At 33.5% G+C, this 26,701-nt stretch overlaps 1 protein-coding gene across 9 annotated transcripts in view; it reads left to right on the plus strand.

Moving 5' to 3' along the window:
• RBM26 (RNA binding motif protein 26) overlaps nt 1–26,701 on the plus strand; it is a 95,905-nt gene that overhangs the window by 63,122 nt on the left and 6,082 nt on the right. For 7 of the 9 annotated variants that reach the window (XM_023185837.2, XM_023185849.2, XM_023185857.2 and 4 more), the window contains exons 16-22: nt 1,172–1,339; nt 2,803–2,907; nt 6,691–6,891; nt 9,553–9,639; nt 22,113–22,226; nt 23,863–25,038; nt 25,690–25,748. In XM_023185837.2, the coding sequence (XP_023041605.1) occupies nt 1,172–1,339; nt 2,803–2,907; nt 6,691–6,891; nt 9,553–9,639; nt 22,113–22,226; nt 23,863–23,952 (765 nt within the window). In that variant the 3' untranslated portion in view covers nt 23,953–25,038; nt 25,690–25,748. The remainder of the gene's footprint in view (nt 1–1,171; nt 1,340–2,802; nt 2,908–6,690; nt 6,892–9,552; nt 9,640–22,112; nt 22,227–23,862; nt 25,039–25,689; nt 25,749–26,701) is intronic. The other 2 variants (XM_023185844.2, XM_023185895.2) reach the window with 2 other exon arrangements.

Genomic DNA, 26,701 nt, shown 5'->3' on the forward strand with positions numbered 1-26,701 from the left:
TTTTTTTTTTTTTTTTTTTTTTTTTTTGAGACAGAGTCTCGCTATGTGGCCCAGGCTGGAGTGCAGTGGCCGGATCTCAGCTCACTGCAAGCTCCGCCTCCCGGGTTCACACCATTCTTCCGCCTCAGCCTCCTGAGTAGCTGGGACTACAGGCGCCCGCCACCTCGCCCGGCTAGTTTTTTTGTATTTTTTAGTAGAGACGGGGTTTCACCGTGTTAGCCAGGATGGTCTCGATCTCCTGACCTTGTGATCCGCCCGTCTCGGCCTCCCAAAGTGCTGGGATTACAGGCTTGAGCCACCGCACCCAGCCCATGTGGCTTCTTTTACCCCATATTATCTTGCTTATCTTATTGTTTCCTGTTGATGTTGGGAATATCATTCTCAGGTGAAAAAGTAATTAAACATTCATTTTTTCTAATATCTCATTGTATGAAAGGAACCATAAAGCTTTTTCTCTGGTTCTTTCTGGGCTGGAGATGACATTGATTGTGGGAATACTTAGAGGTGGTAACATCAACAAATGAATTAGATAGTAAAATTGTTAATATATTTTTCAAATTGATAATTTTTCAGTGATAGAATTGAGTTTCTTCTGGTTGTGTGCTTTGAACTTACGTTCTGAGAGACCCGAATAGTAGCAGTTCTTCACAAATTTAACCAAGAGTAAAACTTGAATTGAGATACAGTTAGCGTCACTGAATCTGCTATTCTGCTATCTTTAGATAATTAGTCATGGTTAGCCTTCTCACAAATGCGTAAACTAAAAAAAGTAGTAATAGGCTGGGCGCGGTGGCTCAAGCCTGTAATCCCAGCACTTTGGGAGGCTGAGACGGGCGGATCACGAGGTCAGGAGATCGAGACCATCCTGGCTAACACAGTGAAACCCCGTCTCTACTAAAAAATACAAAAAACTAGCTGGGCGAGGTGGCAGGTGCCTGTAGTCCCAGCTACTCGGGAGGCTGAGGCAGGAGAATGGCATAAACCCGGGAGACGGAGCTTGCAGTGAGCTGAGGTCCGGCCACTGCACTCCAGCCTGGGCCAGAGAGCGAGACTCCGTCTCAAAAAAAAAAAAAGTAGTAATATTTATTTTTAAACTTACTTTGCAGTGTTTGTTTTGTTAATGATAGTAGGAGTAATGAGCTTTATTTTTCTCTTTTTAAAAATTTGGCAGATGTTAATTTCAAAACTGGAGAAAAACAAAACAATGAAGTCTGAAGATAAAGCAGAAATAATGAAAACTTTAGAGGTTTTGACAAAAAATATTACCAAGTTGAAAGATGAGGTCAAAGCTGCTTCTCCTGGGCGCTGTCTTCCAAAAAGTATAAAAACCAAGACTCAGGTATTTTAATTTGTATTGTTGTTCATATTATTACCTCCTAAAAAGCATTAGACACTACATTTTTAAGATTCAGTTTTTCTGGTAGGTAATGTCTTTTTTTCATAATCTGACCATTGTAGGTACTATTCTCCCCCTGCCATAAATTAAAAAGTATAAACAAGTAAACTCTACTAATTTTTTAAATTCTGTGGAGTTATGGTTGGAAAGTCAGTAATTAGAAAAATAGTCATGGGTAATCTTGAAAAGGCAGCTTGAGGACAAAGTGATAGAGGTACATGACTGCTTGACTGAGGGTTTGAGTTTTATATAATAGTAGTTGGTGATATAGAGGGTTAATAATAGAAAAGTATTAACATTCTGACAACACTGTACACAGTGGGTTGATTGAAAAGGGGAAAATTCAGGTAGATCAACCTATTAGATACAAATAAGTGAGCAAGATAGTTTTAGATGGTAATAAGTGATTAAGAAAAAAACAGAGTTATACAATGTTTATACTTGGTGTCTGTATGTATGTGTATATATATATAGTCATGACTCTAATTGATATTTTAAATTCAAACCCAACATCACATGGTTCTTCCTTATTTCGTATTTTATTTATATTCCCATAATGACAACTTGGTTTCACTAATTTCAATATATTATTATTAAACACAGTACTATAATACATTCAAAGTAGTACCAGAATTGCTACAACAATACCACTCCCAACAGCTAACTAAATATAAAATTCAAAATTTATTTATGTTCTTTACAGCCTCGATATATTCCACTAAAGGTGTGAAGTCAGAACTATGGTCTAAAATTACTTTTGTCCCCCTTTTGTGTAGTTGTTAATTTGATAAAGTTAAATCTATTTGCATTTGTGTTCAGTTTTGGATCCTCTCTCTCTGGCTCCAGTTCTTACAGATTGTGTTTTATTTTTTGAACAAGTTAAACAATTCTCATGGTTCAAAAGCAAAACTATGTAAAAAGGAATACATAAAAGACCCCTTTCCTTTTGATTCCTGGCACTCTGTCCTCACCCCTTATAGGTCACCAATATCATTAGTTCTGTTTTATTCTAGTTTTTCTTTTTGCAAATGTATGTATGTAGATAGGTATGTTTTCTACATAAAAACATACTGTGTATTGCTCATTAGCGCCTTGGTTTTTTAGGATTTGTTACTTACTTTTCCTTTCAGTTATTTCCTTTAAATTACCCATATCAGTCTATATAAATCTCCTTCTGGCTGCTATATGGAAAATGAATTATAGGAAAATCAGTGAAAGTAGCAACAAGTCAGGAAGCTGTTAAAGTATTGTGGAGGTGTGGAGTATGTTGGCTTGGACTAGAGTGATTATACTGGAGATAGAAATATATGGATTAAATGGGACTGTGTAAAAGTTATTTTAAAAAGGTTTGTATCAGTACAGGATAATAATTACTGTCACCTAAAATATTAATTACTATTTTTTAGATGCAGAAGGAATTACTTGACACAGAACTGGATTTATATAAGAAGATGCAGGCTGGAGAAGAAGTCACTGAACTTAGGAGAAAGTATACAGAATTGCAGCTGGAAGTATGTTTAATCACAACTACACAGTAGGCTTGAAAGAAGCAAATGCAGTTGTAGTGGTCAATTTAAAAATATATTCCCTTCCCTTCATTCTCATTAGTAATTGTTGGTAATCCCTGGCATACATATTGAGATACTAATATAGGAAAGAGGGAAGAGGTCAACAGATTTTTCAGAGCTGCCAGGTAAAATCTTATTTAATGAGGAGTGGCGGTAATTCTGCCTATATCACCAAGTTCCTCCATTTCTAATGAATTTTATTTCTTTTCTATTTTTGTTCTGTCTTCCCTGGAATAAAAACCTTATAATAAAGGCTTTTCAGGTATTCTTATGGAGATATTCTTTGCATATAAATTGAGTTGCTGTATGACAGTTTTAGTTGGAGAACTATATTGAGAACTATTTTGAAGAATATGTTTACTTAAGTTTTGCCTATAGATGGTGCTGTGGATGTTTAGAAAAGAGAAACGGCTTTCTTATAATTTAGTTAGATGGTTATTTACGTAAGAAACAACTCCTAGTGAGATTGATTCCTGTTATATGACATGAGAATTTTTGAATAGCAAAAAGATGTTCAAAAATTGGAACTGTATTTTGAAATAGACATTAACGTCATTAATACAGTTGGCACATGTCTGTATAGTGGTTTGATACAGAAATTTAAGATTTTTATACTTTAGATTATTTAGCTTTATCTGAGATTGATGCTTTTTTCTGAATTTGTTGGCAACTTGATCATTTTTTGGACATAGTAGAAATCTATTTTGAATCCTGTCATCCAGGTATTAAAGACTTAACTTTTAGTAGCTACCAGACTTGCCTTAAAGCTTTGTCTTCTCTGAAAGTCATAGGAAGCCATAGGATGTTGTCCTAAATGTGCATACTTTTGCATTCTCTGGAAACTTGAAGTGGTTGCGTGTGTGTCCTGCCCAGTATTTTTTTGGGGAAAAAAAAAGTTTGAAAAATATTTTTTATGTTAATAGAGAAATTATGTTTTTCCCATTGTAGCGATTTTTATGCCAGTGTTGGTGGAATCTTTGAAACAAAATATCATTTTCAAAATTCTGGCCCAGAATTTAAATAAATAATAGCATTAACAAAATTCCTTATTATTCTGTGTTTTGCTTTTTTATTATAACATAGCTAAACACTGAATGACATTCTCTGTTTTTCCTTTATCACGGCTTATATTTAGTTTTCAGTAATTACTAGTTTTATGCAGTAATGCAGTACTTCCCAGAGTGTGTTTGTTCACCACAGTAATTCCATTAGTTGTTAATAGAAAACTAGTGAAAAAGGTTCTGAGGCTAAATAATATAACCTTAGAACAGGTTGTATTGGATGTGCGTTTTTACTGTGGGGTTTCTTAGAGGCTTTTAATTTCTGAATCTCTAAAAATGCATATTAAGTATTCAGTGTTACTCAAATTTATTTGTCCGGGGACCCCGCTTTTCAAGGAGCATTTTGAGGTATTAATATTCCTCAGAGCATATTTTTGTATATACTGTTCTATTACTAATATTAATCCTTGATCTTTAAAATTTATTATTATGTATTATTTTGTTATATTGACAAATGAAGAATTATATGATAATCCAAAATGTTTTGATACATGTATAAGTTGTGAAGTGATTACATCAAGCCAACATGTCCATCACACTACATACTTGTGATTTTTTGATGAAAATTGAACATTTAAAATCTGCTCTCTCAGCAATTTTCAATTATACAATAATTATTATTAACTGTAGTCACCAACCAGTGCTGTACAATAGATCTCTAGAACTTACTCTTCCTATCTGACTGAAATGTTGTACACTTTGACCAACATCTCTCCATTCTTTGTGCCCCCACAGCCCCTGGTAACCACCATTCTGCTGTCTGCTTCTATGAGTTTCATCATTTTAGATTCCATGTATAAGTGAGATCATACAGTATTTGTCTTTCTTTGCCTGGCTTATTTCACTTAGCATTATTATTTGGATATTACATGATTATTTTAGCTAATGTTAAGATTAACTGTCTTGAGATGAAGAAACTGAAATACTTATATTAGCAGAGATTTGGCAGCTGTGCCAGCTTCACACTTCCATTTGGGTATCTCACATCTAAGACTCAACATCTTCAGAATTTTGCTTATCTTGCTCCTACACCTCATCTGTACAGTTATGCAAACCAGAAATCTGGCAGTGTTAATTGATTTCCCCTTTCCTTCAGCATCTATATCTAATTATCAAATTTTACATATGTTACTCCTAAATGTATCTTAAATGCGTTTACTTCTATCTCCATTGTCACTACTGTAGTCCAGACTTCCTTCTTCAGGTCTTTCGTAGTGGCATACTGAATGGTTTTCTAGCTTCTTTTCTTCCTTCTACTCTGTTCTTAAAACTCTAGCCAGAATATCCCCTTCAACACTGATTGGTTACATCACTCTTTTACTGCTTAAAATCTTTTTATTTATTTTCATGGCTCTTGGGATAAAACTCAAAATCCTTTACATGATCCTTAAAGTTACGTGTAATCTGACTCTGCCTCTCTCCAGGCTTATCTCCCCATCCAACTACACTGAATTATATTCATTCTTTGGGAAATTACATTTCTTTCAGTGTTGGTGCTTTTTTTCATGCCGTAACCCCTACCTCATTCTTGCCTTTTTCTTTGCTCCTCCTTTGATTCATTGAACAAGTATTAAATACAATCCACCAGCTACTGCTGGGAATAAGGCAGAGAAGAAAATGGAAAAAAAAATATTTTCAGGGGACATACATTCTAGTGGGTTATTCACTGCAAATCTTTGAAGTTCTTTTCAAATCTTAAAGCATTTCTTCTCATTAATACAATTAAATAACTTAGTTGTTCTTGTTGTTGTTTTTTGAGATGGAGTCTTGCTCTATCGCCCAGGCTGGAGTGCAGTGGCGCGATCTCGGCTCATCGCAACCTCCGCCTCCCGGGTTCAAGTGATTCGCCTGCTTCAGCCTCCTGAGTAGCTGGGACTACAGGCACTGGGCCTGGCTAATTTTCAGTATTTTTTGTAGAGACGGGGTTTTCCCATGTTGGTCAGGCTGATCTTGAACTTTTGGCCTCAGTTGATCTGCCTGCCTCGGCCTCCTAAAGTTTTGGGATTACAGGCGTGAGCCACCGCACCCGGCCATAACTTAGTTGTTTAGTGCTTCTTTACACTTAGGATTTGAGTTTCATGAGAGTAAAGACTTGTACACAGAAAGTGCACATTAAGTATTTGTGGAATGAAGGAATGGTGTGCTGTCATCATACAGAATAATGTGGTAGAATATCAATATGTTACAGTGGTTCTATAATGATAGAGGTAAGTAATTAAAATGATTTGAGATAACTGTACCTATTGAAGTCAACAGGCAAACAAATAGAAACATTGTATTTGAAAATCATAACTGGAGAAAATATTTATTGTGAATGTAGGTATTATTTATCTGTTGATTAACCTGACTTCTGAAGTAACATTTAACACTGCTTGGAAATCAGGAGTTGCTGATCTTTTGGTGATATAGCCTGATATCTTTGAGAGCAAGAACTTAGAAAAAGGCACAGTTAGTAATTCCAAGACCTCAGTGTTATTCAGTTTACTAGCCACCTACCTTTACTTTCACCAAACTAAAATCCCGATTTAAATTATGAGATCCTTCTATAGAGCATTTGAATACATTGTCAAATTGCATTGAAGTTTTATTCATCTGCCAGAGTGTAATGCTTGGCTTGTGTTAGTAATCGCAGCATTGTTTAACCTGTGTGTCTGATCTCTTCTAGGCTGCCAAGCGAGGGATTCTTTCATCTGGTCGGGGCAGAGGAATTCATTCAAGAGGTCGAGGTGCAGTTCATGGCCGAGGCAGGGGGCGAGGGCGAGGACGAGGTGTGCCTGGTCATGCTGTGGTGGATCACCGTCCCCGGGCATTGGAGATTTCTGCATTTACAGAGAGCGATAGAGAAGATCTTCTTCCTCATTTTGCGGTACTTTCTTACTGCTCAACAAAACAAATATTGATAATCATCACTGGGGATAGTAGACATATTTAAAGAGGATGTTATGAAAAGGACATAAGTAATTCCAACTCGTTAATCTGAACAAAGGGTTTGAATAATCTTTAATTTTTTTGTTAATTTAAAAACGAACTGTAGGATTTGTGTAATTATCTAGAAGAGACATTACTATTCTTACACTTAGTAGGCCATGAAGTATTGTGAAGTGAACAATATAAACTTTATTGTTTCAGAGAGGGAAGACTTGTAGTTTAGTTTTATTTGATATTTACTTTTAAAGAAAAAGTTAACATATTGCATGGGCCATCCAGATTTTTAAAAATTAAAATAGGGTTTGTATTTGTTAAAAATGTATTCTTGATCTAGCTGACCCAGTATTGAAACAAGATAAAATTTTGACCTATGATCTAGAAGTTGCCTCAGTCTGTGTCAGGGTGTAATGAAAAAGACTTTATCTAATGGTAATAGATTGACCTACAAGAAGGGAGAATGGGATTCTAGTCTCTGTTAATCCATTATTTAACTTGGACTTCCTGGGATTTATTAGGCTCATGTTCAAAATGAAGATTATACCTGCTGAATGACCCTTTCATCCCAAAAGCTGTGATAGTGGTATCCCAGAGGTTGGTTACTAAGCATCAGTTTTACCCTCAGCATTATATTTAATAGTAGTTGCTCTGGAGATATGAAGGAAATAATCAGTTATTTATCCTCAAGGCTTTTACATATATCAGTTTAACATAGAGTAAACTACAGACATAATTTATAATGAAATTATAATTTATTAAGCACTATAAATACTTTAGTAACTTAGAGAAGTATCACACTGGCATATGATGGAAAAAACAATAAAGGAAAGTTTCATGAAGTCGTAAAACTGTAGTTTAGGTCTTAAAGAATAGGTAAGCTAGTAGGTAGGTACATAAATGATTTAACCTTTTAAAAATTTAGACTTAGGTGTTATTGGAGGCTTGCAGCAGTTACAGATATTTTGTCGGGACATAAGGAGATATTGACAGAAATGGTTTATGTTTAAGAAATAACCAAAATGATTAGTATTTAAGAATGAGGAGTCTAAAGTCCCGTTCTTGATGGATTTGAAGGGATAAAGAAAGGAATTAGAGAACTAGAAAGGAGCTTGGAGATAAATCTTGCCCAACTCTTCCCTGCTGTGTACCCTACTTCCACACTTTCCACAAGAGAAAGGAGATCCAGATAATTTGTATGTTGTATATAGTTTTACAACTAATCAGGAAACTAACAACAATGTGCTAAAATAATCCAAACAGACAAAGTGAGTTTGTTGTGATTATGTTTTGGTGAGACTAAAGTTCTTTTGGCTGGAGAAGTATTCAGAGCCTCTAAATAAAAATTCTGATATGCATTTGGACATTCAAATTTTCCTCCAAAGTTCACATTTAAATTATTAGTCTTCAGTTTAGTTGAAGTTTAGCTTCTTTCTCTCAACCTATGATTTGAACACGTGGTGGATGTCAAAGGAAAGAAATTGACATTATGTAATATCTGTAATATTAAAGGGCCATTAACTATTACAAATTGTGACTAACAAAAGTGCTGTATCTTTCAGTACCAGTAGTAATAGTAGTAAATATTATAACTGAAAACCTATAGAGTACTTACTTTGTGTCAGGTATGCCCTCTGAGTGCCTTATGATAATTCATTATGAGTTATTTGGATAACCCTGAGAGGTAGATACCTTTATTATGCCCATTTTAGAAATGAAGAAAATAAGGCATGATGAGGTTAAGTAACTTGTTTACACAGCTAATAACTGGCAGAGCTAGAATCTTTGTGGCTCTAGGACATTCTCTTTACTGTGCTCTACAGAACATTTTTATGATATGTGTGGATCTAAGGAGATTACAGTTATAAACTTTGGGGGTATAAGAATATAAGAAGGAAGATATTGGTAATGATATATAAAGGACTAGAATTTTGTGGGATAAAGGTTGCTGTTTGTAGAAAAATCCTCCCACACATGAGGGAAAAAATCCAACAAACCACAAACAGGAATAATATAATGTGTTTAATGTTTAAATGTTGTAAAGAAGTATAAAGTACAGTGGAGTGTGTAGTAAGCAAAACCATGGTCAGTTAGAATGTTAAACTTTTGAATCAGGAGAACTTGAATCTCGTCCCAGTAATTAACAATTAACTTTGAGGAAGTTAACTTAAATTTTCTTTTTCTTTCTTTCACCATTTATTGGAAATGGTACCAAAAACTTATAGAAATTCTGAGGATTCAGTATGTTGCTTAAGAAAGAGTTCATCTTGGGATTGGTTTAATGAGTATAAGAGGAAAGTTAGCAAGAAAGCTCAGGCTTTGACCGTTATTTCCTTCATTTAAAGCATAGTTCAATTGAGTATAAGTCTTACTTATTCTGGGAAGTGTGAATTGTGAGTAAGATTGGAAGATAGGACTACCTTTTATCTTATAATATCAAACACTAAAATAAGTTGCTCACCATACTTTTCTGTTAACCATTATGAGTTGGTGTGTATTATGGGTTATATTTGTTAGTATTTTAATGTTTTTTAATACCATTAAGATTTTTGGATATTTCAAAATATTTATTTGGAGGAAATACTTTTTTTTTTTTAATTTAAAGCAATATGGTGAAATTGAAGATTGTCAGATTGATGATTCTTCACTTCATGCAGTAATTACATTCAAGACAAGAGCAGAAGCTGAAGCAGTAAGTTTTCAAAATAATTTATCAATTCAGATTTAAATAATTTATAAGTATTACTTTTAAGTTTTAAGATAAATGAATTTTTTTAACTTACTAAATAATATGCTTTGATAATAGGTAGAACACCTGAAGTGGAATTCATGCCCTCAAAGAATGTCCTAATGCAGTTAAGCAATTCTGTGTATAATGTAATATAATTAAAATACGTATTTAATGTCAAATTGTGTTGTCATGAGATACCAGGGATTCTCCTTTCTTTCTTTTTCATAATAGATAGGGCCACCTCACTACCCCATTATTATTTTTTTTCAGCTGACCCAAAACAGGATCTGCTTTGGCCAAATGAGTGGTGAGGGATAAGGTACAAGCAGTTCTAATGTCTGCCCATCTTAACCATTCCTCATCTGCTGCTTTCTGGTCTCATCAGGGTGAACTCTAAAAGAAGTGTCCCTAGTTCAGCATAGCCCCAAGTAGACTTCTGTGACTTTTTGCCTAAGACATGGTATATACCTCTAACTTTGAGGGTACTTTTAGTAAGGTTACCTTAAACCATCAGTCTTGAATTGTCTTTCCAAGGACTGACTGGAATATATGCAACCTTGTCTTTTATTTGGGTTCCAAAGATTAAAAAAAGGAAAATGGGAGTGAGGTGTGGGGGATTCATAGGGGCCTTTTTTGCTCTGTGTGTTCTTTCTTCAGGAATTATAGAGAAGACAATGTCACTGTTTTGTCCTTGCCATTGTTCCAGGGATGAAATAGTTTTCCAAATGAAAGAGTGGAATGCTTTTCATAAGTTTTAAGTTGATTACAACTTAAATAAGTTTTGAAAAAACCTCTAAATTTATTTATCCTCTTTGTAGTGAATGTTCTCTGCCAGTACAGTGGTACATTGCTTACCTGATAGAAGTTGCCTTTGGAGCATTGTAACCAGTATAAGACTATGGGTCTGATAAGTCATTCAACTGGAGCCTTAAAATAATCTAGTTTTGGGGGTGAAGGGAGGGGGTAGTACACTATTTTGTAAAACAGGAATTCCTGATCTTAGGGTGTTCTCTTTTTAAAGCTAGTTTTGAATAATCATTTCTTTAATGATCTTTTGTGAAAGTAAAAAGTAATTTAAAATTGATGAGATTTTAAAACTCTTGTATGTGTGTATGTTACATTGAAAAGGGTATATCGTTGATTAAATGTTCTCTCCAGGGTATTGTTAAGTGCAAGTGTAGAATGAACTTCCTTTCAGTGGTGGCTTCAGTTGACAATTTTTAGTCTATTGCTAGATAGGTAGTTATGTTCTATGTATTTTCTAGGGAATAGTGGTATTGTAAAACAATGATAGTTGTTACTGTACAAATGGTTAAAATATTGCCAAATTTGTGGATTTAGTAAGAACTTTAAATATGTACTACTTCCCTTGCTTGCTTTTATATGGCTGAGAAAAAATTAACACCTCTTGCTTCTTAATTAATTTTTGGAAATTTTGCTCATGGAAAGAACTGTTGACACATACCTTCTTTCTTGGGTCTTGCTTTTTGTACCTTAGATGTTTATACAATGTATTTTTCAAAATGAATAGCAATCAGAAATACCAGGGATTAATGTGTAAGGAAGACTTTAACACTGAATTACAGGAAGGTTGAATAAGTGACAGAATAACTAAGGTCAAGTTAGGTCTAATGAGAGTTACCTATTTAGAGGAAATAGCTTTAGTTGGATTTACTTAATAGACTAAAAAGAGTAATGACCACTGCTATGATAAATGTTTAGATTTTTAGTTATAAAAGTTGTTAAACCATAAACATAACCTTAAACCAGAAAGTTTCTTAAAGTTTTGTAGTGTTGGAAAGGATAGAAAATTAAGTTGAAGCTTATCTTATACAAGCAGGATACATATAGAGCAGTGGTCTTCAAACTTTTGGATTTCAGGGAACAGTAAAGTTTAGGAATTTAAAATTTTGTGTGTTTGTCATAGAGGTATCGGTTTTTTATTTTGCCAGGGAAGAATACTTTAAAAATACAAAAAGATTGTCGTGTACTATCACCATCGTTATAAAAAATAAAGGACATTTTAACACTGAAAATGTAGGAGAACATAAACTCGCAATAAAGGATAGACTTCCCAAGGAAAAATTGTCAGCTCTTGCCAATGTTTACTTTCAAATATTACATTGTTCTTATTTTCTGGACCATTGTCCTAGATGAGTGAATGAATTTATTTTCTGTAACCAATAGATGCATAGTATTTCAAAGTGAAAGTACAGGAATAAGTAAGGTAATCGAGACATTCAGATATAACTGAAAAGTGAGAAATTTTCCTCAGGAAAAATATTGAAGCATTTTAAAGACTAGAAATATAAGCAGAACACTTCTAGCTTTAGGTTAAGATGGTTTATGGTTTGACTCTGTCTTGTTACCTAGAAGATGGTTCCTATTATCTTATTTTCTATTTTTTTGTATATCAGCATGCCAAAGTACTGAAGTCGGATAAGTACCCAGACAAGAATAAAGAAGTAGTCTCTTCCATGACCTGATTAGAATGTTATCTTTTCTGCCCTGAATTGTTACTGTACCATTGTAGGAGTCCTAGATCCTGTTCAGAATAGGAATAATTAAGTTGCTGTTTTAGAATAATCAGACCAAAAATGAAACCTATAGTCCCAAACTCAGAGAGGTACAATTTTTTTTTTTTTTTTTGTTTTGAGATGGAGTCTCGCTCTGTGGCCCAGGCTGGAGTGCAGTGGCCGGATCTCAGCTCACTGCAAGCTCCGCCTCCCGGGTTCACACCATTCTCCTGCCTCAGCCTCCTGAGTAGCTGGGACTACAGGCGCCCGCCACCTCGTCCGGCTAGTTTTTTGTATTTTTTAGTAGAGATGGGGTTTCACCATATTAGCCAGGATGGTCTCGATCTCCTGACCTCATGATCCGCCCGTCTCAGCCTCCCAAAGTGCTGGGATTACAGGCTTGAGCCACCGCGCCTGGCTTTTTTTTTTTTTTTGAGACAGAATCTCGCTCTGTCGCCCAGGCTGGAATGCAGTGGTGAGATCTCAACTCACTGCAAGCTCTGCCTCCCGGGTTCATGCCATCCTCCTGCCTCAGCCTCCCTAGTAAGTGGGACTGCAGGCACCCACTACGATGCCTGGCTGATTTGTGTGTGTGTGTGTGTGTGTGTGTGTGTTTTTAGTAGAGAAAGGGTTTCACCATGTTAGCTAGAATGGTCTTGATCTCCTGACCTCATGATCCACCCGCCTCAGCCTCCCAAAGTGCTGGGGGTTACAGGCGTGAGCCATTGTGCCCGGCCGAGAGGTACAATTTTTTATATCAAAAGGAAAGAGGGGCCAGGCGCAGTGGCTCACACCTGTAATCCCATCACTTTGGGAGGCCAGGTGGGGTGGATCTCTTGAGTCCAGGAGTTCGAGACCAGCCTTGGCAACATGGAGAAACCCCATCTCTACCAAAAAATTAGCCAGGTGTGGTGGTGCGCACCTGCAGTCCCAGCTGTTTGCGAGGCTGAGATGGGAGGATCACCTGAGCCCAGGAGGCAGAGGTTGTGGTGAGCTGAAATCATGCCACTGTGCTCCAGCCTGGACAACAGAGCCAGACCCTATCTTAGCAAAAAATAGGGGGAAAGAGAATCATGTTTTACTAAATGGATTCAACCAAAAGAAGTCAAATTATGTGCATAGCAGAGTTTGTGTGTGTGTGTTTTGACTGATACTTAATAGTTATTAAGTGCTGCTATGTGATGGGCCCTGTGCTACCAGAATTAGTAACTTGAGGTCTGAAGCTTGTGGGAAAGTAGCCATGTGCATTGAACACAGCAGTTAAAGAATTGAAAGTCTTTTCTTTGTAACTTCTAAAAATTACATTTTTCATGTTTTTAAAAATTCATGGTCATATATATTATATAATTATATGCATTTGTGTTCATAACTCCTGCTTTAACATTCTATAACATTACAAATATTAATAAACTTGCTTTTAGACTTCTTTTATATATTAGTTATATTATCGTTACTAAAAATGTAAGGAACCATAGGATTGCAATTTACTCTTTGGTGATTATCTATATCTCAAGTCACTTTTCTCCATAGTTTTTGCAAAAGACTGTTTCTGCAAGAGGTCCCCTAACAAAGGATTCTCTTGTCACATAAGTTCGTGAAAGGCTGCATTTTTATATTCCATTTAGAAGTGTAGTCTAAATGAACTAAGTCCAGAGGTAAACAAACCTGTTTAATTTTGTTTCACCCAACATTTTTCCAAACTTAATTGTTTCCAGAACATTTTCCATGTAAGATGTGGAATCCACAATTACTTTTCATAGTTTTTTCCTCCTTTGTTAGATCTTTAACCTTTTTGCTTTCTGTTGTATATATGCCTGTTTTCCTTAATTTGCTGTAAGCTTTGAATGAATGTGTGTAAGAGTAGTCAAAAGACTAGAGACAAGCCTCTAAATAAAATATTTCAGATTTAAAACTCAATTTTTTTTGTACATTTTATAGTATAGAAATCAGAATTGTAAAATGTATTCCCACATGCACATCATTGAGCTTCAGCAATTATCCACTTAGGGCCAATCTTATTTCGTCTATAATTCACTCACTACAACTTGCCCACTCCTTATTTTGGAGCTATTCATAGTCATTGTATCATTTCATCTGTAAACATTTTAGATGATAGAACCTTAAATGATGGAACCAGTTTCTGGAGGTTCGATTCCTTCTTTTTTCATTTAGTTTTTCACGTAGGTTGGCTCTTCGAATGATAGAGCCTTAAAAAAATACAATACTACTTTCACACCTAAAAATTATATTTCTAAATATCAAATATGCAGTCAGGGTTGACATTTGTCTAATTTCTTGTAAGCTTACTTTTTAAAAATTAGGATCTAGATGAGGTTCATATTTTGATATACCTTGATTGGTGTTATGCAGTCATAAGTTCATAAATATTTTATGGGTATAAATCCATTGCTGTCAGTTATTAATGTTAAAGTTATTCCATCTTTGGCCAGGAGACTACAGGTTGGCTCCTGAGTTCTTTTGACAGGACCCGAGTGATCTGCGATAGTTTTGTTCCTTCTGGTATGAAGAGGTGTTCTAGGTTCATTTTAAACACTGTCTCTTCCAGACCTGAAATTGACCCTTTCTCTAAGGAGCTTTGGTTTATTTATTAGGCAAAGGTATTTAGACACTACAGTCTGGGTACTACAGCTATGCATTACTATTAAGTATGTTACTGTCACTAATCCTTCTCAGTTGTCAGAGCTGGGAGTGAAAAAAAAAAACGTATATATATATATATATATATATGCACATATATACACATGTATAAAGATGAAATAAATTTAGAGCTCATACTGATACTTTGGATTTAATTTGGGCTATAAAGTTTTTAATACATACACATATATACACACATGCAAGTAGATAGATAAAGATAAATTCAGAATTCACTCTGATGCTTGTTAATTCTAGACCATATGGTTCTTACTTCATCTCATGGGTCTTAATGTGTCTTACTTTTTTCCACCTTTCTCACTGACACCAACATGCTGGGTGAAAGGATATGTACGTTTAAATTTTTAATGAAGATTGCCTACCATACAGGTTATACTTATTTGCCTACCAAAGATGTATGAGAGTGCCTTTTCCCTACACTCTTGCCATAGTGTGCACGCTACATAGTGGTTTTACTACTTTTCTTATAAAAAAAAATGCATAGGTATGTAGTTTGTCCTCATTTTTATCAGAGTGGGGTATCAGTTTTCTATCTTTAGTTTTATCAGACTGAAATAGCAACTCATTTAGGTTTTAATTCACTTTTCTGATTGTAGTTGAGCCATTTTCACGTTTAATTAAATGCTATTTGTTTTTATGTCTATCAACTATTAATGTCATTTGCCCATTCTATTATGTTGCTGAGTAGTCTATTCTTTTTTTTTTTTTTTTTTTTCTTTTCTTAATGCAGGAGCTCTTTGTATATTTGGAAATTAGCTCATAGGTTATATTTTTATGACTTTTCATTTATGCTGTATTTTCCACAATAAGAGTTAATTGTCCGGTTAATCTTTTTTTATAATTTGAAAGGCTTTCACCAATCTGACATGATAAACATTTTCCCTTGTTTTTTCTAGTACTCTTAATAGGCTTTTTTTTTCTTTGAAGACTTTACATTCACTTTTTAAAAAATTTACATGGAACTTATTTGGTCTAAGGAGTGCAATAGGAAGCCTATTGGGTTCATTAGTTAAGTCTAGTTTTTCCAAGCTTATGTGAACTATATAAATTTCCGGTATGTTTATTTGGGTGTTCCAGTCTCTTCCACTGATAAGTTTTCTCTTCATGTGCCTTTTTCTCACTGTTTTAATTAAACTAGCTTTCTCATATATCTCAGTAGTTTGTCAGGGCAGTTGTTTGGATTCCCTCTCACACGCAATTATTACTCACTTTCAGACTCTGGCTGGTGTGTTTCAAGTGTTTATTTTCTGCGTAAACTTTTGAATAAACTTTCAAAAGATAGACTAAGTTATGGGAGAATGAACATAGTAATACTAAATTTTCCTCAAATACTAAACCTTCCTCTGAAAGCTCATTGTCTTTCAAGTTCTTCAGTACTTTTTACATTGTAAAAGCATTTTAATTTTTTTAATATAGCCAGTGTATATTACTTACTAATGTTAAAGTTTTCTTTTCTATTTATTTATTTATTTTTTTAATTTTTTTTTTTGAGACGAAGTCTCGCTCTCTTGCCCAGGCTGGAGTGCAGTGGCCCGATCAGCTCACTGCAAGCTCCGCTTCCCGGGTTCACGCCATTCTCCTGCCTCAGCCTCCGGAGTGGCTGGGACTACAGGCGCCCACCACCGCGCCCATCTAGTTTTTTGTATTTTTTGGTAGAGATGGGTTTTCACCATGTTAGCCAGGATGGTCTCGATCTCCTGACCTCGTGATCCGCCCGTCTCGGCCTCCCAAAGTGCTGGGATTACAGGCTTGAGCCACCGCGCCCGGCCAGGTTTTTTAAAAAATTAATTTAAGTTTTAGATTCAGGGAGTACATGTGCACATTTGTTAATGAGTATATTGCATACTGGTAGGGTTTGGGGTTCTAGTATACCCATTACCCAAATAGTGAACATTGTACCCATTAGGTAATTTTTCAACCCTCATCTGTCTCCCACCCTCCCTGCTTATAGTTTCTATATATAGACAACATATATTGCTTATACATTTCCCCATAATAATTCATCTTTTTATTGCTATTTTAAATGATATGTTTTTTTCCATAATATTTTCTACTGGTTCTTCATATGTAGGAAGACTGTTCATCTTTTTTTATTAAATATGTAACTGCCATCTTATCAAACTATTTGATGATTTTAATTTTGCTCTCAGGTTTTTTGGGTTTTCATCCAATTTATCTTTGGTTAAAAATGATAGTTTTACTTTTCACATTTCTACACTTACTACTTTCTGTTATTTCATTGTTTACCTTTAGAAAAATGTTAAAAACAGTAATAATAGTGACTGACTTTTTTGCGGAATGAAAATGCTTCTAGTATTTTCAGTATTATGTGTGATGCTGGCTTTCTGTCTTAAGGTAGAATACAAATGACTATTTCATTAAGAGCTGTTAAGATTTTTGATCCGAAATGGACTTTTTTTTTTTTTTTTGAGACAGTTTCTCATTCTGTCACCCAGGCTAGAGTCCAGTGGTATGATCACAGCTCACTGCAGCCTTGATGTCCTGAGCTCAGGTGATCCTCCCACCTCAGTCTCCCAAGTAGCTGGGACTATAGGCACACGCCACCACGGTTGGCTAATTTTTGTATTTTTTGTAGAGATGGGGGTCTCACCATGTTGCCCAGGCTGGTCTTGAACTCCTGAGCTCAACCACTCTGCCTGTCCGAGCCTCACAAAGTGCTAGAATTACAGGTTTCTGTCATTACGCCCAGGCTAGAAATGGATTTTTATAATGCCTTTTGATGTTTGTATAACAATGAATTTTTTTTCTTTTTCACCTTATTTCATTGTACTGCTTCTAATCATTCTCTCCTAGTTTAAATCTCATAGTATTGTATTTTTAAAAATCACTAAACTCTTCTTTTTCTTTCTCTTTTTCAAAACTTTAAAAAATTATTTTCAAAAGTAAGATTGGTTTGTAAATTTTGGGAGGGATATTTTTGTCAGGTATCTCTGTTGTCATTGGAAAGTTTCCATTTTTCTTTGCTTTCTGAGATAAGTTGCATTGGAAATATGTTTTTAAAAATTTTAATAGAATTCATTTGTGAAACTGTCAGCATCTAATGATTAAATGTATCTTTACAGGCTGTTTTGTAGAAATGATTGGTTTAGATTTATCTTTTCTGGCTTTAGTTTAGTACTTTGGTAGTTTTTTCAAAAGTTATCTTTTTAATCTAGATTATCAGCTACATTTGCATTGGGAAGCAAATTTTATCTTCATCCGATACTATTTCCCCCCTCTTTCATATTTTGTGGATTTGTACATGTAGCTCCACTTTCACCTTTTTTGACCACTACCTCCTTGCTCAAGTAGGCATCCTGTAGAGCACGTTTAAACATGGTGTTCCTTAACATTTTATAAATGGCTATACAGTTGATTTTTTAAAATATATTTTAATGAAATTTTAAAGTACATGCATAACTCTTGAAGCACTGCCATAGCATACTTTAGGAAATTATTTATATTATTTGTACTGTTAAAAAGCAGTACAAAGCAGATAATACAATACAATACAGTTCAGAAATAGGCCTAAGTTTATACAGTCATGTGCCACTTAAGAGGGATATGACCTGAAAAATGTGTTGTTAGACAATTTCATTGTGCACACATCACAGAGTGTATTTGCACAATCTAAAATGATAAAACCTACTACACACCTACACTATATGGTATAAGCCTGTTGGTCTTAGGCTACAAAACTGTGGCATTGTGTTAACTATACTGAATACTGAGGCAGTTGTAACACAATGGTAAGTATTTGTGTAGGTAAACATATCTAAACATAGAAAAGATACAGTAAAAATAGCGTATAAAAGATAAAACATAGTATACCTGTACGGGGTACTTACCATGAATAGCGTTTGCAGGACTAGAAATTGCTCTGGGTGAGTTAGTGAGTGAATGTAAAGGCCTAGGACGTTACTATCCTATTTTATAAACTTGTACTTTAGACCTTATAAACACTGCACACTTAGGCTATACTAAGTTTATAGAAACATTCTATCTTTCTTTAATAATAAATTAACCTTAGTTTGCTATAACCTTTACTTTTAAACTCTACAATTTTTAGACTTTTTGACTCTTGTAACACTACTTAGCATAAAACACAGACACCATGCACAGGTGTACAAAAATATTTTCTTTCTTTATATCCTTATTCAATAAGCTTTTGTCTATTTTTAAGTTTTTTTTAATGTTTTACTTTTTAAACTTTTTAATTAAAAACTAAGACACAAGCACATACATTAGCCTGTGCCTAAACAGGGTCAGAATCATCAGTATCATTGTTTTGTACTTTTATGTCTTGTTCCACTGGAAAGTTTTGAGGGACAGTAACACAAACACAGCTGTCATAGGCAATGTGTGTATCATAGGCAATGGCCTACGATAACAATTCCTTCTTCTGAAATACCTCCTGAGGAACCCGCCTGAGACTGTTTTATAATTAACTTAAAAAAAAAAAAAACGAATACACTGTAAAATAATGATAAAGAGTATAGTATAGTAAATACATAAACTGGTAACAGCCATTTGCCGTCCATATTCAAGTATTATGCTGTACATAATTGTGCATGCCATACTTTTATATGACTGGACTGGCAGCACAATCAGTTTGTTTACACCAGTATCACCATGTGAACAAGGTATTATGATAGTTATAAGGTCACTAAGCAATAGGAATTTTTCAGGTTTATTAAAATCTTAGGGGACCACTGTCGTATATAGTCATTGTTGACCAAAACATTGTTCTGTGGTGCCTGACTTTATGAGGATTTTAATGGATCACAAAGGAGATGTTTTAAATCAAGGAATAAAACAAGTTATTCAGTAAATGATGTTGGGACAATTGACTAGTTATTTGGAAAAAAGATAGCATTATGTCTTTTTTAAATATCCAAATACATATAAATTGGATGAATTGTTTTTTCTTTTTTTAATACATAAAACATTTAATACATGCTACAAAATTCTTTTTTTTTAAATAGTGAAAACCTAGGGATTTTTTTTTGAAAATAATCTTAACATTGAGAGGGCTTTTTAAGGTATGGCACGATATTCATAAAGGAAAACATTGGTAAATTTCAGTACGTGAAAAATTTTAAACTTGTTCATGACAAAAACAAAAGAACAACAACAACGCCTTTCTGTCCAATAAAAGGTGCATCATAAAATCAAAGTCCAATTGGGGAAAATATTTTGCCCAAAATATCACCAAACTTCATTCAATTAGAAAAATGCAAGCAGCACAGATTGTGAAAAAAGTCAAGAAATATTTCGCTTCTAATAGAAAGTCACACAAGATGTACAAATACACAAGATTGTTCATATCCGTAGAAACTGCTTTAGTTACGCTAAATATATACTATATATGGCCATTCAAGAAAAGTGACTGATTTGTTGGTATGGACATTGAGAGATATTTATAAAAAGAATTGGGTTAATAATTTAACCATGAAGTTATAAACCAGTATGTTTCCATATACATATCATACATACTGTATACAGAAGTTCTTTTAGTATGTGTATAGAAAAATATATGTAGGATTTAACTCCAGATTCCTCACAGAATAGTGGTTATCTTCTAGGGCTAGGGATAATCATGAACTGTGCTTTTTTACATTATGTGGCCTGAAATTTTGAATCTTTGTAAAAAATAAAATGGGTGGGTTGCAGAAGGAATCATTTAAACTTTAAAAATTTTGTGTTGCACTTACCTGAAATATTGGTTTCTTGAACTTTTCTAATATAAAAACATAGTTTTATCAAAAAGTATAATTATGGAATATGTTTCTGATAACATCAGAAGTTCTTAGCTTTCCTGAGTAAATTTACATCTTCAGAAAGCAAAAACTCAGTTCTTTCAAAATTTACACAGCCTGATTCTCAAGTTTGTAATGGAGCAATGTTAATAAAAACTTTGAAAATCATCTTGTAATTAAAGTTGAAACTTTAGAAAGTTTTAGGCTCATCTTATAGATTTGAGGAGCTTTTTGCAGATGTGTAAAGTTAGATCATCAGAAATTTTTGTCAATAACTTATTTTTTAAAATGTCAGTAACTTTGCTTTTTAGGTGAATTTTTTTAGCTGAGTGTAAGGATGAGTTTTATGAGTAGGTATTTTGCATTAAACAGTTGGAATGCCTTATAGTAATATGAAACATTTTAATGTAATAGTGATAGCTTCAAAAAATTGCAACTTGTCCTGGAATTGAAATATATGTAAGTACTTTTTAAAAAAATTCTAGTTGTATGACATTGTGACAAAAATACTCCTGACCAGCATTTTAATAGACATGAAAACTTTAAAATTTATCATAAATCTATATGTGTAGATTTAAAATTTATACCTGGGGATTTTAATACCACACAACTTATGTCAAATATCATTGAATATGTAATTGCTTCTACATTTCACATTATGCTGTACTTTGAGATTATATTATAAATCTCATGTAAGTATAAGTTATTTGCAGTATGTTGCTAACACTGGATTTACCTTAGTTCATGTTACTCTAATTTGAATGCAGTTTCCAAACCAGCCACTTAGTATAACAAGTACTTAGACATGACTGTTTTGTAAGTTCATGTTTTATATTCAGTTATGAAAGCTTGGTAGGAAAAACTTTTTCAATAGAAAAGTTCAGAGGGTTTTTTTTTTTTCCTTTCATGGAGACACTTATATTTCATATTAGTTTTACAATAAACATTTCATGGTAGTTGGTCATTTGATGTAATTTGAAAATAATGTACACATGCAAAATATTATTTATTAAAGATTAATAATTACTATATACCATTTGTAAATGAACAGTAATTAAAATGAAATAATATATATTTAGCATATTGATCCTAATTTAGACATTGATTCAGACACTAAAACTAGGATCTTGAAGTACCTTGGGATTGTCATCTTAAACAGCAATCGCCATTGTGTTATAAACATGTAGACATATTTCTTTTAGTCAAATATTGGCCAGTAGTGAAATAGCTCTATTTTATGAGGAATTATCCTTATTTTCTTTTTAAAAGGATTTGCAATTACTAGTCTGATTGTAGGAGTAAATAACCATAAAAAGTAAAATGTAAATTGTAATAGTAAATTGAATAGTAAATAAAAAGCAAACGGGTAGATAGCCATCTTCAGCTGTCTTTAGCTATTTTAATTTTAATGTTAGGCACTATGAAATTTTCTTTCTTCAGAAATTTTTAATGTCTTATATTCCAATATTTTTAATCATTTTAGGCTGCAGTTCATGGAGCTCGTTTCAAAGGGCAAGATCTAAAACTGGCATGGAATAAACCAGTAACTAATATTTCAGCTGTTGAAACAGAAGAAGTTGAGCCTGATGAAGAAGAAGTATGTCATTTCTTTTTTCCACTTATTTTTACCCTTAATCATTCATAGCTTTTATATAAAATGTGATTTTTGTGGCTGTGAATTTAACATAAAACTTTTATTCCTGACCCATAGTCCAGGCAGGGGGATATCAGATAAATGCAAACAACTTTAAATTTTCTGGATAATGAGAAGAACTGTGGATTGCTAATTCAAAAAGAATATATGAAAATCATATATATACTCCATTTTTATTTACCCTTAGAGACAATAATTTATTAGCTTTTTATCCACAGGAAATCTTGTAATATCTTAAGTTTTAGGGTAATCTATTCTCAGTTGCTTTATTAACATTTCAGCTTTCCTTTATTTTAATTCATATATCATTTTAGTCATTAGAATGAATGCCTGTTATATGGTAGATACTGTCATAGGCACAAAAATGAATAAGACACGGTCCCTATCTATCATCAAGGAGCTTATAATCTGAAAAGCGGGGGTGGTGGCAGACACATAAGAAACTAGTTACAATAAAAGTCAGACTGATAACGCTGAATAAAGATTTGAACAACATGCTCTGGAAACTCAGAGGAAGGAGTGATTGTTTCCATCCTGGAAAATTTTAAAGGAGGTATTGACAGTGGAACTGGGCCCTAAGCAATAAAATAGCTTTCATAATCTAGAACTGGAGCTGGGAATATAATTGAGAGGTATTTTAGATGGAGGGATAAGCATCAGGAAAAATGGAAGTGTGCATTTTTCTTTGAGTAACAGCAATTAGTCTGATGGCTAAAAGGTATGGGCCAGTGAAGTGGTAGAGCCCTTTGAAAGCAAAAACTTAAAAGTAAGCAACTCTTATTTAATCACCAAATAAACTTTAGGAGAAAGTTTAACTTAAGAAATAAAGGTAAGGTGGGGAAACTAAATGATTCCATGTTTTACCTTCACAGTGGCACTTCATTTTGTTTGAAGAGCATTTCAAGGCTGTTATACATATCCATAGTCAAATGCAAGAATAAAAATGTATATTTTGAAACTCATATACATGATTTGTCATTTTATATTTTAGATTATACCTTTGTCCTTCCATGAGTTTGAATTGAATGGGGAGAAAAGCAGGAGAGCTCCTGGTATTAGGTATTTTGAAAAGTTTGAAATAGCAGTCTGAGAAGTGTTTATGAAGGGAATGGGGAAAAGAAAGGAATGCAATAATAGAAAATGTTTGTTGCATACAGCAGAAAATAAATATAAATATAAATCCTGGTAGAATTTTATACAAGTCATTGGTTGATTTTAGTATTCAAGGTTAGGAGGGTAAATGAGAGAAAACTTACTGTTTTCCTTTTTAAAAAAGTTTGACCAATATTTTAAAGTTACAGAAGATGGTGTAATTTGCTAAAGAGAGGCAGGAAAAAATGGCATGTACAAAGGCTTAATTTGATAATTTGTTTAGTGTGTTTCATGCAAACAATAGAATAGATCATATAGAGAAACCATTGAGTGGTTAAATGTCGCTTTTCCTTGTTTTGTGAATGTTCTAGCTATAAAAATGCCTTTTGTATTCAACTCTGTTGAGAGAGATCAGTATTTAAAAGTGTCACCTTTTTTTTCTTTTCTTTTTTTTTGGGTAAATTCCTAAATACATTTTAACCTAAAGTTTCAGGAAGAGTCTTTGGTGGATGACTCATTACTTCAAGATGATGATGAAGAAGAAGAGGACAATGAATCTCGTTCTTGGAGAAGATGATTTGACTGATCATTGATCTACATAATGCTAGAACTCTACCTGTGTTTCATTAGTATTATCTAATGTACTTTTACATATTTGTAAAAACAATTTTTGGTAAAATGTGATGAAGATGGATTTCACAAATAGACAAAAAAGAAGAAAACTACCTTCTGATCTTGTATTTTGAAAGATTGATGTTTGCATTTTATTTCAGTAAACAATTGCTAAAGACATCACACTAGAAACATATGCAATGTTTTTATTACATACTTCTACTGGACATTACAGAATTCTTTGGGTTCTTTGTAATTTAATGAATAGGTCTGAAAACTTATGACCAATACTTGTTATAACTTAGAGGATTTTGTTTTATTCCAAATAAGGAATGAATTTGCATTTAAAATCTTAATGAATGTTTTCAAAACTGAATAGATAACATAGTACTCTAACTATAAAGTCTCCAAGTTATGTATTATATATTACATAGTAGTATGCTTAGGCTTTACTATGTATTAGCCTTTTGTTGGACTGTGTATGTATTTTACCATATGGGTTTTAATGATAATGGTGTATGACTGCTTTACATGAGTCCTTATGCATCCGGATGTTATAATAAAGTGGAATGGTCTCTTAAAAAAAAAAAGAAAAGAAAAGAAAAAAGCAATGACAAAAAAAAAAAAAAAAAAAAAGCCAAGACAATGTTCCTTGATTTAAAAAAAGAAAAGAAAAGAAAAGAAAAAACAAAAGAAAAAACTTAAAATAGACCATTCCAGATGGTGATCTACCCTTCCCCCCAATTATCACAAAAGGAGCTATAATCACTAATTTATTCTTAATAATAATGGTTACTGGTACCCTTACAATAATGTACAATCCAATGTTTAAAAATTATACCACTTGAGTTTGGTTTGATCCTATAAATTTTCAACAAATGTCTTAAAAAGCAGGCTGATTAGTTTGGAACCAGACTACAAGTAGAGCTAACATTTGGTGAATAAGAAAACATCACATTACATTTTGGATGTATGAAAGAAAACTTGACCATTTGAAGATAAATGAATAAAGAAATGTACTATAGATACTACTTTAGGAAAACACTGTTTGGTAAGTGTTCCAGTCTGATATTTTAAGTGTGTACTTCCTATACTTGTATAAAAATCTTTGACGTTTGCAACAATACTGTGATTTTTTTAAGTGGATTTATTTTGCAAATGAACATGATCATTGCAAGTTGATACAGCGGTTTCCAGGAAATGAATGCATTCTTTGTAGAATGGGGGTGGGAGATTACATATTTATATTTTAAAATTCATTTCGATTGCAAGTGTTTCTGCCTCTCTTGAGATGATAGTGATAATATTAAAAAAATCACATTTAAAAAATTACTTTCTTCCATATTGGGGTCCTCACAGTCAAAAGCTGTTGTTCCACCACCACCATAGTCTTCTGCCAGTGGAGTAACTTAAGGATGCTGTTCTTTTTCTTCTTCCCCATACCCCACTAATTGGGGTTGAAGTTGTGTGTATTTTCTTGATGGTAACACTATTTCATAGAAATGCTTTGCCTTGAAATTTGTGTATACGTTTATATTTAAAATTTCAAAATCAGATTTCAGTTGTCAAAATAGTGACTGCTCAAAAAGTCACTATTTTTACTTACATATTTAAATCAAAGATCTATTTTTATGTAGTTTCTTGTATGTTGACTATGTGCTATTCTGATTCATTAGGTAAGTTTGTTTTCTTTTCTTTTTAGTAGTCGTGAAAGGTGCCAAATTGGCAGAGGCTCACGTTTCTTCTCTTTACACCAAACAGGTATTATAAAGAAAGTAAATCTTTCAAAGGCCAGTTAAATCTCCATGCTGATTTTTGGCTTTATAATTTGATTAGTATGTTTTAGCCTGATATTTCAAAAATTTAAAAATTCCCTTATAATGTAACTGAAAATACATATTCTGTTTATTTCAGTCCATGAATAGCTAATCTGTTTTCCTAGCCTAAAATTTCCAAGTAACCTAGAACTTAAAATATTTTAAGCCATGTTGCTTTTAATGAATCAGAAGACAAATATGTTTCAATGTGGTCCCAAAGAATGGAGATTAAATCTTACGAACATTAATTAGGTTTACAGTTATATCATCATAGTATTACTATGATCTTAATTATAAATATTACTTAGTATTAAGTTGCTACTGAATATTTTACTTGTTTATAAATACTAGTACTCTACATGTACTTTCATATGTTCTCATTTAAAACTTAGGAAGGAGTTATTAATTTCCATTTTACAGATAAGGAAACTTAGGCTAATAGAGATGGGATGATTTGCCCAGTCATAGCTAGTGGGTGAAAATAGATTTGAGTTCAAATATTCTGATTTCAGTGCCAACTTTTTTTTTTTTTTTTTTTTTTTTTTTAACTCTATGTTGTTGCTGCTTTCCTAATTATTGATGGAGTGGAACATGAGATTGTGTTTATAGTAAATATGGTAGTTCTTGCCTCAAAGGTACTGCACAAAATTAGTAGACATTCTACTTGGTCATTCGCCAGTTCATACTTATACCCTCCCTTTTAATACAGCACTTTGTTCATATCTCTGTTACAGTACTTACATTGTAATATAATTTATCTGGTTTATGTCTGTCTTCCCCACTAGATTACAAGCTCCTCTAGGAAGGTGGACCATGTCTTATTCATCATTTTATCTCTAGTGCTTATCACAAAGCCAGGCTTATAGTGGGCACTCAAATGTTTGTTGGATGAATTAA

Source organism: Piliocolobus tephrosceles, chromosome X, assembly GCF_002776525.5.
Source record: "Piliocolobus tephrosceles isolate RC106 chromosome X, ASM277652v3, whole genome shotgun sequence".
NCBI classification, from domain to species: Eukaryota; Metazoa; Chordata; class Mammalia; order Primates; family Cercopithecidae; genus Piliocolobus; species Piliocolobus tephrosceles.